The sequence below is a fragment of the Drosophila melanogaster genome, chromosome 2R, assembly GCF_000001215.4.
Source record: "Drosophila melanogaster chromosome 2R".
Classification (NCBI taxonomy): domain Eukaryota; kingdom Metazoa; phylum Arthropoda; class Insecta; order Diptera; family Drosophilidae; genus Drosophila; species Drosophila melanogaster.
In genome coordinates this window covers 6,129,100-6,145,481 of record NT_033778.4, presented here as the reverse complement: position 1 = coordinate 6,145,481, position 16,382 = coordinate 6,129,100, and the positions used below count along the sequence as shown (strand labels likewise).

General features: G+C 39.7%; 2 protein-coding genes and 2 non-coding genes across 11 annotated transcripts in view; 2 read left to right on the top strand and 2 right to left on the bottom strand.

Moving 5' to 3' along the window:
* The window catches only part of EcR (Ecdysone receptor), an 81,215-nt gene that overhangs the window by 23,606 nt on the left and 41,227 nt on the right, over positions 1–16,382 (top strand). For 2 of the 6 annotated variants that reach the window (NM_165464.3, NM_165465.3), the window contains exon 1: positions 13,560–14,416. The exons of 3 other annotated variants lie outside the window; for them this stretch is intronic. In NM_165464.3, the coding sequence (NP_724459.1) occupies positions 14,365–14,416 (52 nt within the window). In that variant the 5' untranslated portion in view covers positions 13,560–14,364. Of the gene's footprint in view, positions 1–13,559; positions 14,417–16,382 lie in introns of those variants that run through there. One more of the 6 variants, NM_001169590.2, reaches the window with a different exon arrangement.
* Positions 3,038–3,110, top strand: tRNA:Lys-CTT-1-1 (transfer RNA:Lysine-CTT 1-1). Its single transcript has one exon. It is a non-coding gene; the product is annotated as a tRNA-Lys (tRNA).
* Positions 3,245–3,317, bottom strand: tRNA:Arg-ACG-1-1 (transfer RNA:Arginine-ACG 1-1). Its single transcript has one exon. It is a non-coding gene; the product is annotated as a tRNA-Arg (tRNA).
* CG14589 (uncharacterized protein) lies at positions 7,071–8,179 on the bottom strand. Of its 3 annotated transcripts, none has more exons than NM_136360.3 (3): positions 7,669–8,179; positions 7,217–7,493; positions 7,071–7,164 (listed from the first exon to the last, which is right to left on the bottom strand). In NM_136360.3, exons 1-3 carry the CDS (start codon positions 8,053–8,055, stop codon positions 7,154–7,156), a joined length of 675 nt encoding a protein of 224 aa, NP_610204.1. In that variant the 5' UTR covers positions 8,056–8,179; the 3' UTR covers positions 7,071–7,153. The 3 variants fall into 3 exon arrangements, with proteins under 3 accessions (NP_610204.1, NP_001260721.1, NP_001246144.1); NM_001273792.1 differs by having other exon boundaries at positions 7,222–7,493; NM_001259215.2 differs by having other exon boundaries at positions 7,783–8,179.

The following is a 16,382-nucleotide window of genomic DNA, read 5'->3' as shown; positions in this document are numbered from 1 at the left end:
AAACAAAGAGGCGAATTTGCCAAAAAGCTAAAAGTGAACAACAACAATAAGGAGGCGGTGGTGATAATATTCGCGTTATTTTTTTCGGCTTTGTTGTACAGTGCGTTTGAGCTATAATATTAATTTCGAAGTTTGCCTAAAACTAATTTAGGATAAAACTATGAAAGGCCATGGTATGTAAAAGTGTACATTCACGGTTATTTTGAATAACTTTTAAATTCCTACTTGATGTTATTTTGTTGAATAATGAGTTATGCACAATAAAAGCTATGTTTCGTCTGTAGTGTAGTGTAAAACACGTAGGAGTTTTAATTTGGGAGCTTTACTTAACATTAGAAAATATTCCTTGGAAAGAGAGCCGAAAAATAATTTTGTAGCCACTTGCATTGACTCATTATTTCTCTATTGAATTCTGAGTCGATTATTTACTTTCCATATTAAACTTGCCCATACCTTGAATTCTACCCACCACCCACCACCTGACACCGCCCCTCCCCCGCTGCGTTCTTTCTGCTCGTGACAGTTTATTTATTATTGTTAAATCAGGTCAGAGACCCATTAACACATATATACAGAGAATGAAAGCATGAGCAGGGGACAGCGGGTGTTGGGTATGTCGTCAGTCGAATCCCATACAGATGAGTTTCTCCCCCGTTTTCGGTACATGTGAGTGTATTGCGAGGCAATTGCCTGGGTGTGATTTTTGTGCTGTGGGGTCTCTCCGCCGGTCAGACAGTCAGACAGTCAGACAGGCCAAACGTCATCAAAATGGCTGCTGAGCAAAGCAAGTCGAAATGCCAGGGCACTAAAAATACATTTTATTTTGATACACGTAGGCATTTCTTTCTAGTTCTTCCGATCGCGACGGAAACAGTAATGGGACCGTTCATTGTCGTTGAGTTCACTAATGGAAGCTACAAAACGAATTACCACCAATTACATATATTGGTAAAATGTATGCCATGAGATAAAGTAGGTTCTTACCCTCTTGGGTATTTTGCATAAATATTAATTCCTATGCTATACCATTCATTTTAAATGATGTAGATAAATGCATTGTGTAGAATATCACGTAGGAGCATCCATGCCTAAAGGCTATTTTACATTAACTACCTTAATAAAAGGTACCAGCTAGTCGATACACTGACTCTAAGGAATAACAATAACATTTAGAGATTAATCATAATCAGGAACCTGGATACGATTGTATCAGCTACTTTTGTGTTTGTGCAACGAACAGCTATTAAGCTGATGGTATGGTTTTTTATAGGTGATTTGCAAAAAAAAATCCAACTGCTATCCGGTCGTTTCTAAGGAAGTTATAAGATATATACATACATATTATATACTACAATATATAAACTTAAATTTTGATGAAAATCAAGTAGCTTAAGTAGAGACATTTGACAACGCATTCCATTTTGTTGTTTTTATACACGCTCATTTCGGACGACGCTTTGCCATTTGTTGTGATAAGCGCTTGTGGTTTTAAGGTTGAACACGTTTATTTGAAATCAAAAGTATGTATGTATGCACATATGATCCGCAGGTAAATGTACTTTTATCTATGAGCCACACATGCCACTCCGTCGCAAGTAATAGAAACATTCGTCCCTTGATAAAGTTTAGAGCAATGTTGTGCACTTCGTCAAATAATAATTCGTTTTACATATGGACATACACAGTTTTGGGTATATTTACTGCGAAACAACAATGCTTAATTGCAGAGAAACAATGAACCTAAAACGCAATAAATACTGATAATACATACACACCTGGATGTGAAATTGCCAAAAAAATAACACATACAAATAAGCTGCATGTGTCATTAAACCAATACGTTTATTTACATGTGGGTATGTATGAGAGAAATGAGAACAAAGCATTTCAAATCACTGTTTCAAAAAACAAACAACGAAAAAAAGTTTTTGTGAACAAAAGCCAACGAAAGGCAATAAGAAAACGAAAAAAAAAACAAATGAGAAACCTTAAAATTAATTTGTCTGTGCTGAATTTTTGTTAAAAATAAATGAGAATTTTGTAAAGCACCTTATTCCTACTAATTTTATTCTTCCTGAAATAGAAATCAGACTAAAAATACGAGCGTATCCGAAAATTATTGAAACTATCTTAAATAGCGCTTAAAAAGTTCGCAGACACATTTCGGTAAAATCAAAAACTATGGCGATTGTGCGCCAGACAGTGTGGCGTATGGGTAATATGATTCATACGCCGCATATACGCACCGTCTGCAGCAAAATATTTCGCACTTGCTGAAATTGCCTTTGTTGTTGTTGCTGTTTTTACGGCCTGTGCGTAAAGACATGTGCGTGTGACGATAATTTCAGACTGTTATCGCTTGGGAACTCAATGAACCACGGACTGAGAAGCAAAACAGAAACTAGAAAAGACGAACAAACACAATAAAGCATCAAACAACAATAAACTAAATCAAGAGCAGCTATGGCGAAAACTCTGATAGAAAGCAAACGAATGAATTTTGCCGTAAATAGTTGGAATTGTTATTGTTGCTGCAGCTGTTGTCGACTGAGAAAAGGGGTAGGCGAAGCAATATAAAAACTATTGCGGTGGGTCAGGGTGAAAATGAAATAGAAATCTATGAATAGTTGTGAGCAACTAGAAGAGCGAACAGAAGAGCGAGCGGCGCATTCTGAATGAAATGGAATTTCCCTCACTGCCGCCATTGATTAAGTAGAAGAGCCCACAAAGTATCGTGTAATAGCGGCGGGCCATGCAATAGTACGTACACTGATCACATTCACTCTGATTATCTTTGTCATGTCCAACTCATCAAAGTCGGTGATTCAATTTGCTGCGTCGCGTTAATTAGTTTGACCTAAATCACTCTCGCTAAAGAATTAGATTGCGCATACGCAACGTGTATTCGTTTAAGCCATGTGGGAGTTACTTAAAGTACATACAAATCTAGCAAACCGAATGTTCATCTAGTTTGTCTAACCGCTGCTGGCGGACACGAACTAGCGTGTATGCTCTATTCTCGGCTGTTGAGGCAACTGCCCGGCTAGCTCAGTCGGTAGAGCATGAGACTCTTAATCTCAGGGTCGTGGGTTCGAGCCCCACGTTGGGCGAAACTAATATTTTATTTTTTATGCGATTAATAAAAAGCCGAAAAATATAAAAAACAAGAAAGTAACATAAAATTACTGATCTGTAATTTTTCTGTGGTCTCATCGACGTAAATAAATAAAAAAATTATTTTTCACGATCCTGCCAGGAGTCGAACCTGGAATCTTCTGATCCGTAGTCAGACGCGTTATCCATTGCGCCACAGGACCGGTTGTCAAGATTAAGTTTTGTGCTATGTATTAGTGCTTTGAAGCTTAGAAAATTCTTTACATTCGCTTCGATTACTTTGGTATTTTCATTGGTGGACGGACAGGTGAACCGGTCTTTGTAGTATCCTCTTCACTCTAAGTTTTTCTAAAATTCGTTTGGGGAGTTCGGCCTTTGATATCCCGTGCTATTTAATTAAATATTTGTTGGTTTGCCAGAGCAAGGGAATAAAAATAATAAGCACAAAAATCAACCGACATAAAAAGGCAAGCGGAGAGAACATGCAAATATTTACACAACCATAAGAACAACTAAAAAATTCGTAAAATATATGAGCAGAGAGCGAGAAATAATAAAATAAAAGCGATAGCAACACGTTTCTGCGCTTCACAAAACAAGACACAATGACGATGATTATGATAAAGGCGTGTGTGAGTGGGGCCGTGCGGGGCGTGACGCCGCCGTATCCAACATTCACGTAGAGACAGGCAGCGATGGAGGGAGTGGCAGGCGCAGGGCAGACACAGTCACACAGACACCAGCCACAACAACGATTCGGCAATACAAAGACTACATGAAATTTTGCCAAAAAACGGCGAAACACAAGTAAAAACAAAATGGCCGACGTCGGCTGCAATATTGTATATAGAAATTTTCGTCTGGCCTTTAGAAGGGAGTCAGGCGGGTGGACAAGAGCGGACTGGGTGGGTATACGTCTGAGTATACATTATATACGGGGCATTTAAATGATATTAGAATGGAAGTCATGAACACTTACTGCCCTCCTCGCTTCTTCTCCTTTCCGACACGGCCCGTCTGCTAGTGTGTGTGAGCATGTATCTTTTCGCTTTCGCATGACACAGATACACGTTCGCAACGACAGAACATAACGTAGGCGACTCTCGATAGTAGAAAAGAAACGTTGAGCGACGTCTCTAGCCCTGACCCTAATTTCTGGGTAAACAAACATTTGTTAGGGTCCCCCGTCTGGGGATCGCTGGTCCAGTTCCTGACATTTTCGTAAAATATCATTATCTTATCTAAATATGCATTTACATAGGCTGTCGGCATGTTGTCAATAATATTCTGTAACTAAAGGACTTGTTATTTGTTTTTTTTTTTTTTTGCTAACAGGTGAGGTGGAAGAATTTGATGAGAGCAATCGACGAACTTTGAAAAATGCTTAAATATTATACGTTTTTTTATACGTGTATCTATTTGTTTTTTTTTATCAATTTCGTCGTACTTCTTTTAAGTAACGTGGAGCCTTGGGCAAGATTTTAAAAGTAATTTAATACTTTGTTTATTCATTTTTTTTTGTATAATAGCTAACCTATTTTTTAGATGAACGAAGCTTAGCATGCGCAAAATATCCGTTCCCCAATTTTACCTACTGTTTGACAGTAAATAAAAAATTGAAATGCACAAATGAGGGCATTATCTCAAGGTCGTTTCCAATTGTATTCGGCGCGGTCTATCTATTCGCACACCCTCGCACTGGTCTTTTTGCTTTCCACTTTCGTTTTCGCTTTTGTTTGTTGTTGTTTTTGTTATTTTTTTTTTTGGCAAATAACCTTGATAAAACGTAAACTATTTTTATCAGTGAGTGTGAAATGGGGCCAATGGCAGCACAATTTCTGTTTGGGGTTAGTGTGCCAATTAACGATTAGATTATTTCTCACACTCTCCGCTCCACCCCGTAATGTGCGAAATAATTTGTATTTGGAAGATTCTAATTCATCGACCAAGTGGTAAACAAATTGATTCTGCAAATGCCATCCGATAGTCTTCTTTAGCGTGCGACGCACATTGCGAGATCTATAAATACCAAACTAAAATAAGCAACTAGCCATCTTAGGACTCCCCTATTGTGCGACACTATGCCCTGGCCATAGAATTATCCACCTGGCAATGCGTCATAGATGTTGGACCAAGTATTTATGGGTGCAGCCAGACAATTTGACTCGACTTGATGGCTAGTGCATAACAATAAAATTGTATACGGAGAGTCGGCCAGAATTACAAGATGCGGGTGCTCCAATGACGCTGGTTGTTACGTGACCCCGACCAACAAATGGGTTAAGGATGAACAACAAAAGTCGTCCCAAACAGAAAATTTACATTGCTTACCATTATTGTGTTATCTTAAATATATTGTGTTATTTTTATAGCAACGAATAATGGAGTATAAAATATCATCGTTTTTAATGGAAACTTTTTAGTAATCATTTAGTACACCGGGCACTGAAATAAACTTTTATCCCAGTCGGCTCTTTTGTAATTTTTTTTTATCAATAAGTATTATAAAATATAATTTTTTACAATACCAATTGTAAATGAATTGTTGCAACATTCTCTAGATTGAAGAACGTAATAAACTATTACTGTTTCAAAGCTTCATATAACTAAGTCCATAATCGTTAAAGCGACCGAAAATAAGTCATGTATACATTTAAAATACTAAAAAAAGATGCTACTCATACAAAGAATTTTTAACTTTGATATTTCGCAAGATATGAGAAAAGCTTTCGTTCTATTTTTTTTTTTTATTAAGCCTGTCTCGGGTCGAAAAGTGTTTTTTTTTTGGGATTTTTTTTTTTTTTAAGTCAAACCAGATATATAATGTGTATCGGCGAAGGCAAATATTTGAATTAGTTCAATGACTTCATCGGTTATGTTCTTTATATGTACATCACTCGCCGCTAATCAATTTAGGCCTCATCAGCGTCATCATTGTCAAATAAGACAGTAAAAACGGAAAATGCGAGTGCAGACTGAGGGAGGAAAGACCCAATTCAACGCACAATACTGATCCAGAAAATACAATAAACTTGCATTTAAATGGCAATAAATCTAACTCAACCAAGTGACAATCGCAAATGAACAACGAAATAAATCCGATTCCAGTTCCACTGCAAATTTGTATGTACATATGTATGTACAGACTACATGAGCCAGACAGGCAAATGACCCAGTAAGTAGTCGCAAAACAACATCGAGAGCGCCGGTTCTCGATCAAATGTAAATCAAATATGGCGAATCTGCGTCCAAATATGACCAAATGAATGCCGAAACCGGAAATGACACACGGGGAATGAAAAAATGCAAGGGTATGAGGCCGACTAGGACCTGCACCCACAGACTTCGCCCATAGTGCCGGCGAGCATTTAACCTTGAGCCGGCAACTGATTACAAAATTGCAACGATAACTGCCAGTGACCCCATGGCAAAGAAAATAAAATGGAGAGTTCTGGCACAGTGGGGGAACGAAGAAGAAAGCTAAAGAACCAATCGCTAAATTCTGCCTTGATAAGTCATCGTCTTAGCAGTCGCAGTTGGAACAAACAGACGACCGACTGGTAGACAGCTATATTTTGCATTTTGTTTTCGTTTCGTTTCCGCCAGATGTTGTCGCGAAGGCCATCGAAGGGAGGAGAGGGCGGTGCGTTTAGGAAATTGGGAGGCGGTAGGTGGTAGGTAGTTAGGCAAATAAAACCGATTATCTGTGGTCCAAAGCACTGAGCTAAAATTGAATTTGGAATATGAATCGAATTGAAATAAATAACATTACTAAGCTAATTTTTATTTCCAGCTTAAAGGCTACAAACAGTAATCATTCTACAGATTCTACGTTTCAAATCGAAAAACAAACATGTGAGAATAACATAATTATCTTAACTGCAAGGATAGTGACAAATGTTTTGACCGAGGTTTGCGCTATTTCCGTTTAAAAACAATGGAAAAGTAGAGCAATTAATTTAAATATATTTGTTTGAGCTTTTTTCTTTGCGATCAATACAACAATCGAGATTTATGTTTGCATATAACTTAAAACTAACTAGATCATGCCTAAGAAAAAGACAACGATTATTAACATCTCACAAATTGTTACTTTACTCACCTTGCAATTCGGCCAACTGCTCGGTGCTCATAACAATTGGGAGAATCTGCTTGGTGGTGCTGCTGGGATCTATCGAATTCGGATCGGCAATCGGGCTCATATAGCACTTGCGCATCCTTAGATACTGCAGCCAGACATTTTTGCCCTCCCCGGAAGCTCCTTTCTCGCCATGGTCATGGACGTTCAGATTGATTTGACTATCGTTCAGAAACATCTGGCGAGTGAGATGGAAGTGGCTGTTGGTGATGTAGATGTTCGGCTCGGCCGGCCTTGGTTTCTGAGCAAAGAACAATGAATTGTTAATACACTTTACATGTCTCGAGGTCAATTAGATCTTTACATAACATGGCTAGCAGTGTAACAGTGTCTTTGAATGGAAAATAATATTGCGCGCGATTTTAAGATCAATAGATTCTCAAATATGTTGGTTGTTTTGTGTTTGTTTTGTTAACCTGTTCGTGCATCACGGACAGCATATAGTTTTCGCTGATCAAGTGGATGTTGTAGTCTCGCAGGTCCACCATCAAGCGCTCCATACTCAGGTTCTTTTCTCGCAACTCGCGCACCTGTGCGTCCAGCTGGCTTTTATCGTCCTCATAAAGCTGGAGGGTCTGCTCCCACTCGTTTTTGATCGTGCGGACGTCGTACCATTGCTTCTGGCCAAGTAGCCGCTGGCACAGAAAGAGCTCCACGAGTTGGGTTAGCTTGGACAGGACGTAGATGCACAGAAATATCCACAAGAAGGTCACGCACAAGTTGAACACGTTCTTGCCGCGGAGGTCCGCGTTTACTCCTTGCTCATGCTCTAGCCCTTCCAGGATCGAGGATACGTTCCACATTGGTCCTTCTAATGTGTTGCTTTCCGTACTTGAAATTCTCGTGTTTTTGTTGTGTTTGCTTGAGATTACGGTGGTGGAAATACATTTAAGGATAAACAAACTAAACTCTACCCATGAAAGGGCTCTCGAAGCCTACTACTAAACGTTTAAAAGTTAATAACCGACAGTAATTAATGTTCTCATGAACAACGTAACTTTGCTGAGTTCGGAATTGAATAGTTCAAAGAGCGTATTCATTTAATAAAATTTAATTCACTTAGGATACTTTTTGAACGTGGTATGTATACTTTGAAAATTTAATTTGATTTTATTCGATTTTAGTAGCGGCTAACTATTTGGACTGTTTACAATATGACTAGTGTTAGTAGAGGTGTTTCTAATATCTAATACTTTTTTTAAATTAATTTTTCGTTGATTTTGTGTTTGTTTGTGTGCGTGTCTGGGGTTTCCCATTTTATGACTTAATTAGCCAAAACACCAATATAATAATGAACCGCAGCAACTGCGTCAAGATTCGTGCATTGAACTTTGGTGGGTTTTTCACAGGGATTTTATTTACAGAATCTCCTACAAAATTTTCCTTGAGTAACTGCACACTTGGTTTACTGTCGCTTAGTATATATACAGAAGGTAGCGATCCTTAACTTTATCCTTTGTACATACATTCTTGATCAAAGCAGATTACCAGCCGAGTTGATTACCACTCCCAAAATCTGCAAAAAATTGTTACGCTCAGAAAGTTGAATACTTCGATTTAATTTGAATTTATTATTTGCCAATTTCTATTGGAATTTCAAAAAATATTTAAATATTCATTCTTAAAGTATCGTTTATATTATTTAAAATTTGATTTGCCTTAAACTCGAAACCATTGTTTCTGTTGAATTAAGAATTCCTTAAAGGAAAGAAATGGGCTCTAATTAGTTGTTTGACATGCATACATAGTGCTACTGCATAGCAGCCCAATCCACACTTGATTAAATATGTGCACTTTAAAAATAATTATAACAAATGTGCCTTAGTGTTCGTTGGAAGGCCTAAGGGGTAGGACTGGGTGGGTGGGAGCTTGGGGCGACCCCAAATACGGACGACACAGACTGCGTTGTGGCAAGTGCATCGCTATTTCTGTAGCCAGAAGCTTTTTACCAGCCAACGTTGTCAGGTGCTTACTGGAGCATCAGTTCCTAGCCCCCGGGAAAAGCAGCAGCGCGTGCTGCAATTACAGCACCCAACGCTTACAGCTAAGCCAATGAGTTGGCACTTGCGCTAACAACAAGAGCTCAGTTCCCCCAGCCTCCTGAATACTGATGAGTTTTTTGTTTTGGCCGTACTGCGTTCCAGTTTAACTGTGCAGGAAATAGTTATCGATAACTGGCGCGACAAGGGCACGCCAATTATGTACGCACGCTGGTTTTCTGCTTAGTATGCAATCTGAGGGACTAGCTGCCAGTGAGCATTATGATCAGAATTGTTGACACCCAGGATGCCAACATCTACATACATAGTGTACAAAAGCATTAGGAGCTCGGTTGGTATTACTCCAATACCAACAAGGCTTACAATTGTCACTTTTAATCAAATAATGTCATGCGAGCCAACATAAAAACAAGAAAAATTGGAATATTTGCACAGGGAAATAAAAAATATCATTGTGCCTCTAAAGCCCCCAATAATTTGTTTTACCTAGGAAAATATCAAAAAATTACATATATGTTTTATTCAACTTTTATTTTCGTCGACAATCTATCAAATGTCGGTATGCAGACGTTTAATTAGCTCTCGTATTTATGTATGTTATGCGCGCACGTTTGCACAGACAAAGAATAAGGATTTATTTTCTTTACTCCAAGTCCATCAGGGCCAATTCTAGGCTGGTCTGAATATGGATAATGACCGAATCCTAGTCCAAAGCGATCTCGGCCTTTAAATCCTATTTGCCTTTTTTTACTGTTAGGGGTAGATGGATACGGCCACTGATCCTGCTTAACAACACACCATAAAATTTATAGTGTCAGAAAAAACTCAAATTACCTTTTACAGATTTCTTAAAGAATCTAAATTATCTTGTATATAACATACAAGATTAGATTAGTGTTATTTCTTTGAGAAAATTCAGAACTAGACAAGGCAACATATTCAAACCCATGTAATTCTTCTTACACTTGCCCAACTCGGTCCACTGTGTCTGTATATGACGTTTTCACCAACCATGCGGCATGGCCATGTACATACTTATGTATAATGCAAAATCGGTACATACAGTCCGCCTGGATAACTATGGCACTTGCTCTCCTTTGGTCTGCCGACTGCTGCCGTCACCCATTCATGGGCGCTTATCGGTAAACAACCGCCAATCTTTGCCTATTTGCCCAACGTCGAGTCTTTTATTCCTCTTTGCCCACGAACGGCCTAAGCCCACTTTTTCTGCCCGTTCCACGCCCTCCCATTGCCGACTGCCCCCAGTCTTTGTCTCGCGACTCCGACTACCTCAACTGCAAAACGTCGCCGCGCCATTGAACGACATTAAACCTGACTTTGCCTCCTTTCAACGCCCGCCCTCTGCTTCTGCTTCTGCTTCTTGTGGCACCCGATTCGAAGTCAAAATCACACCAAAAGACAAACCGAACAGCTCTGATCCGAAGCGAAGCAAACCAAGCCGTCACACAAGGCAAACCAGATTAGCAAAAAAATCTAACAAAATCATACAACATCATGAACTAAACCCAAGAAACTGAAACTAAATGAGAAATAATATTTTTGTATATTTGAAGTATTGGTGTGCAAAGTTTTTCTTACTTACGTGAATGTAAGATATTTTTCTCTCTGTGTCTGTGTCGGCGTTTTTCGCATTTAAAACGTTCGTGCTGCTGGTGAGCGGGGGCATGGGTTGTGAAGCAGATTGGTGCAGTCTGTCTATGGGTATAAAAACAAAAACACCAGGCACCGACGGCAGCAGCAGCAGCAGCAGCAACAGCAACAACCATCGGCAGCGTTGTCGGTCGGTCGTTCAGTGGATTTGTGTGTCTTCGCATAAATTTTGCAGCTTGAGCGACAGGCATGTAGACAAGTTTTTCTCCTTTTTTTTCTGTTTTCTAGCCAGCTATCTCGCTCGCTAAATGCACATAGATACACACACGTAGACTAAATAGCTGGAGAGTGATGCTCAGATACATTATGTGTAATCTATCTGTGCACTGCAACAACTGTTTCGGTTTCAATTCTATTATTCCAAGGGCTAAAACGAATAAGAATGAACTAGTTCCGAAGACGAAGGGCCAATTAAATCGAATTGGATTGTGAGATATATTGCATCAATGAAATCGGATTCCAGACTAAAGCGTCAGTGCGATGAATTGATTATAGCTTGAAGTAAGCTAAGTTTCTTAATTGTCGTTTTGTCCATCTAAATCACATCGCTCATTTCAGGTAGGCAAGACTTACATATGTAAATTGATTTTCATTAATTTATCGTAGTATTTGCTTATCAACAATGCCAACAACTCAGTTTTTTTCAAGGAATTCAACGTCATACCTCTTCTTCTTCCTGCGAACGGTATCGTCTACTCAAGCAAGTTTCCACTACATGGCATTCGGCTCTCTTCTATTTCATTTATTTGCCGGCGAACTACCCCAACAAAAGGCATGCACATGACTTCGATCGCTCCCCCTCCCCCTCCCCTTCTCACCCACTCACACCCTCAAAGCTAGACAAACTCTCTCACGCTCGCATGCAGCTACACAGATACATATAGGAAAGCACAGATACATGTTGCACCCATACTCTAAGCAATTGCTCCAGTGTACTACTGAACTGAGAGTCGTTTGGCAGTCGGCCAAGAGGGAAAAGGATAGTGGAGGAGAGGGGAACGAGACGTGTGGAGGAGTGGAGAATGTGGGGAAGGACGAAAGAGAAGAAAATCATCATAGACGCAGTTATGGGTTGCAGCTGTGTTTGTATTGGTATACCCAAACAAATAGAAGTAGAGAAACATAGGAAGAGATAGAGAGAGGCAAAGTCTCTTTCACGCCCCCGACACCAAGCCGCTGCCGTCCCCACTACTCAGCTGTCATTGTTGATATTTTGTGTTTTCATCTTGAACTTTTGTGGTTCAATGTGTCTAGCCAACCCCAAACAGAGCGAAACTCACCACATGCTAACCACTGTCACCGTCAGTACGACCACCCCCACAGTCCCGCACCACCTTGCCCTTGCATTTTGCCGGCTTTTCTATGCGTATGCGTAGAGAGCGAGGTCGTCTCTCTCGCTCTGGCAAATGCAATTCTCTATTGCATTCTACACTTGAACTTGCCCAGCGTCAACTCAACGCACACAGCGACGTTAAGTAAATACGTAGCGATTCGAATGATGGGGCTGGTGGTGGGGGGAAGGGATGGGCAAACAATTATCTGCAGCGATGTGTGCGTATCTGTATCTGAGTATCTCAGCTCGCTTTGCGCTGACTTTTTAACCACAATGTATTCGAAACGTGCAATTTATACGTCGCCCAGCAGACGGCGGTGATACGTGTATGTGTATGTATACATACGTACATACTCATAGATACTGTTGTGGCTGTTAGTTTGATCTGCGTTCTGTTTACCCTCCTGGTGATCTTTTTCCTTTCCGTCAATTACGTCTCGTAGTGTCAATATTCTGCTTCAAACAGCGGTGTCTACTGACTTCAGGTGGATTTCCCTTCCAACGAATGGAAAACAGTCCTTCGGAGGACTCTCTATGGTTTTCTAACTCGATCTTATTTATTATTCATTCAGCTGACGTGAGAAAGTATTTTTGGCCACATGAAACGTTTTCATTGTTTTCTTGTTGAGATATTTGCTACATATATGTATTCAAATAATAAAGTTTAAAGGGACACTGAAAAATGCAATTGATGTTAGAGATTATTGAAAATAAAACTTGGAATGTATCGAAAAGGTGAAGTAGAGAGACTGTAATTTAAGCTAAATATTTCAACTTATCCTACTTTTAATTATTGCAAGTTGTGGCACTCCTTCCGATTTATTATGGACCCTTTCGTCCCACTATGCGAGAATATTTCAAATGTACGTACATACGTGTGAATTTGCACTTGTGCACCCGAAAGTAGCGATGAACGAAAACGAACGAAAAAAAAAAACAATAAATAAATGTAGAAAACCGAAAATAAAGCAGCAAGAAATGAAAGCGATGATGGCACTCATACTCACGCATACACGGCCATATACGCTCGCACACAACTCACAGATACGTGCCGGAGAGCGGACAAAGAGTATTCCACGATTGCAATTGCATCGGCATTTTCATTCAAGCCGCTTGCTCAGAGTGTGTGTCTGTGGCTGTGTGAGTGAGTGCTGCCTGCGTTTCACATTTATCTTTAGCGCCGATTCCGCTTTTAACTCTCGCTCTTTTAGCGCCATGGTGTGCGTGTCTGGTGAGTTTACTTTGGTGTGCGTGCCAGTGTGGTGAGTTTGAGCGTTTAACATTCTGCTCGTCTCGCTCATTGATTTAGTATTTTTTTGGACTTTGTTGTTAACGGTTGTTCGCTCGCACGTACGAAGCCCGATCGCGTTCGTCAAAAAACAAGATACAAAATACAGCACACACAATTGAAAACGACAACCTAACAGTACGGTTTCCCAAAGCACCTTACATTTCAAAACCGAAAACCCCCAAAATGTTGTAACCAAATAATGTTTAAATCACATATACACCTACATATATTTATGAAAAATTGTTAGACAAATCCCAAATAATACCAGTTCCCCCAACAACCGCAACAAACACAAGTGCAATTCATCGGCAAAAATTAATATAAAGTGCAAATGCATTGTAGCTGAAACTCAAACAATAGTAAAAATACATACATAAGTGGTGAAGAAGCAAAAGGAAATAGTTCTTAAAATAACGCAAATCGAGAGCATATATTCATATTTGTACAGATATTATATGGCGGCTGCATAGTGCAAACTGCGGCTGAGGGAATACAGCGGTATCGAAATGTAAATAGGAAACAACGAAGCCAGAACTCGAAATCAAACATCAGCAACGTGACACACAGACATAAGACGCCCGTCTAGTCGTGGTCTGTGGAACGCTAGCTCCGCTTTGCCAGGAGCCGGAGACTTTTTCCGCATCCACAATATTACATATGTACATATATCGAAGATAGTGCGCGAGTGAGTGAGGGATTTGTGCCGTGGATCCCGATCCCCTTACATATATATAAAGGTAGTGAAAAGATTTTACTCAACATTCCAAATAGTGCTTTGTCAACTGGAATACCTTTTGTTCAAATACGCAGTGGGCCCATGGATACTTGTGGATTAGTAGCAGAACTGGCGCACTATATCGACGCATATGGTGAGTGTGGGCACCTTGGAATCCAATAGAACCAAGCGCTTTTCCATAACAACATTTTGTGGTCAACTGCTTAACGAAAGATCTGAGTTAGGCAACAAGTTCGCTGTTCGGAGCCGAAAACTATTTTCGATTTGTTCAGGCCCTAATGTGTTTGTCTTGGCGCACTTGTCACTTCGCGTGCGCAAAATCAATTTCCATTTCTTATTCATCCAGCCGAAATGAAAACTACATTACCATTAGATCTTTTCAATGCCAAGATACACAGATCATATGTTCGCATAGCTGAATACATGCTGTACATACAGACATTATGATGTCCCAAAAAGATACACATGCTTGGGATGGGGGTTCGATTGGCAATACATTAATTATGGTCATGACAACTGACAGACGGTCAAGACAGAACGTTGAAAATTGTGTATTTCGCCTGCGTAAACATAATCAAGCCTCTTTCGGGCCACCATAGATCCCCGGTGTAGACGAATATGTGCATGTCGGTCTAGGAAAGCACTCGACTGCGTAATTGGCATGTATTTCCATAAATTCAAGTGGGCATTCAGTGAATTCAGCCAACAGATTTACTCTGATTTTCACATATATTCTGTTGATAAGGTTTAATTCGGTGTAAAACGTATTCGATTTATTAAGTGCCGAAAGAACGCTCAAAAATGATTCGATACAGATTGGGCACTTGAATCGTGTTGGAGAAGGTAAAATTGTGGAACATGTAAATGCTGTTCGTCTGAAGAGACTTCACTTTTTGGATCCAATGACTTCAATTGTTAAATGTTCAATTCTACAATAAATGTGTAGTATTTATTTATCTTATTTTTGGTATATTGTTTAATAGGTACTGCGATATATTATTATACATTATAAGGCGAGTCCTCTTGTGCGCTTGGGCTTCCCTATTTTAAAGCGCCTAATGAGGCATTAGGTAACAGCATTAGGTTTGCGCTTAGGTTCCAGTAAAGTCCCCAACATTAGTTTGACTCTCCCACAATTAATTTGTTCCATCCCCCCGACGACACAGACTTACCGCCACCCGTTGGCCTTCGTTTCCTGGGCGGGTCTGGTTAAACTTTCGACTTCATGGCTCTGTTTTTTGATACCCTTTACTCACACAGCATTTAAGTTCTAACGATGACTGAGCTGTGCAAGTTTATTTTTAGTCTCGGCCAAGTCCAATCTAAAGCTCCTAGAAATTCGAATAAGCTCAAAAGCCCTAAGCTGGGTTTTTAAATGAAATTCCTCTACAGGATGCACATAATTCAGAATTGTAGATTTAGTTTTAAACGTGCTAGCGGGTATCTTTTAGTCGAAGCACTCGACTAAAGATTCTCTTTTCCAACTGCTTTTTGCACATTAAGTTTTTCGCTATTTCTTCTTTGCTACACTTTCTGGACACAAACAAAGAGCACAAAAAAAGTAACTTATATCCTATGGCGTCGACAACTTCGTCTTCGCTGCTGTTGTTTATGTTTTATGGGACATTAAAGTGGCCAAATGGCAAATTTTAATGCGATTTTATGCAAATATATAGACACATGTATGTCTATACATGGGATTCAGTGTTGTGGCTTCGCCCAGGCTGAGAAAACCGAGTTACCAGTGCTTTTATGTCGAACCCTCTATGCATTTTTACAATAGTTTGGGGTTCTTAGCTAAATGACTTTGACATGAAGAAATTATACAAGCAAATGGAAACGATCAAAAGATCTGCTTAGTGTTCTGAAAGTCCTACCACAGACATAACAACAATTATGACTACCAAATCCGCACGAATTAAAATGACCCTGGATAATCGAAATACCTTATTTTATATCACAACTGTTTCCAAAGTGTCACACACAACCCCCCTTTAAAAAGGTTCAATGTAACCGCGTCTGGGGGCGACGATACTAATGGGTGCAGACCAGTGGGTCACGAGACAGAACACCACTCCGTTCTTCATCCCCTGGATGGA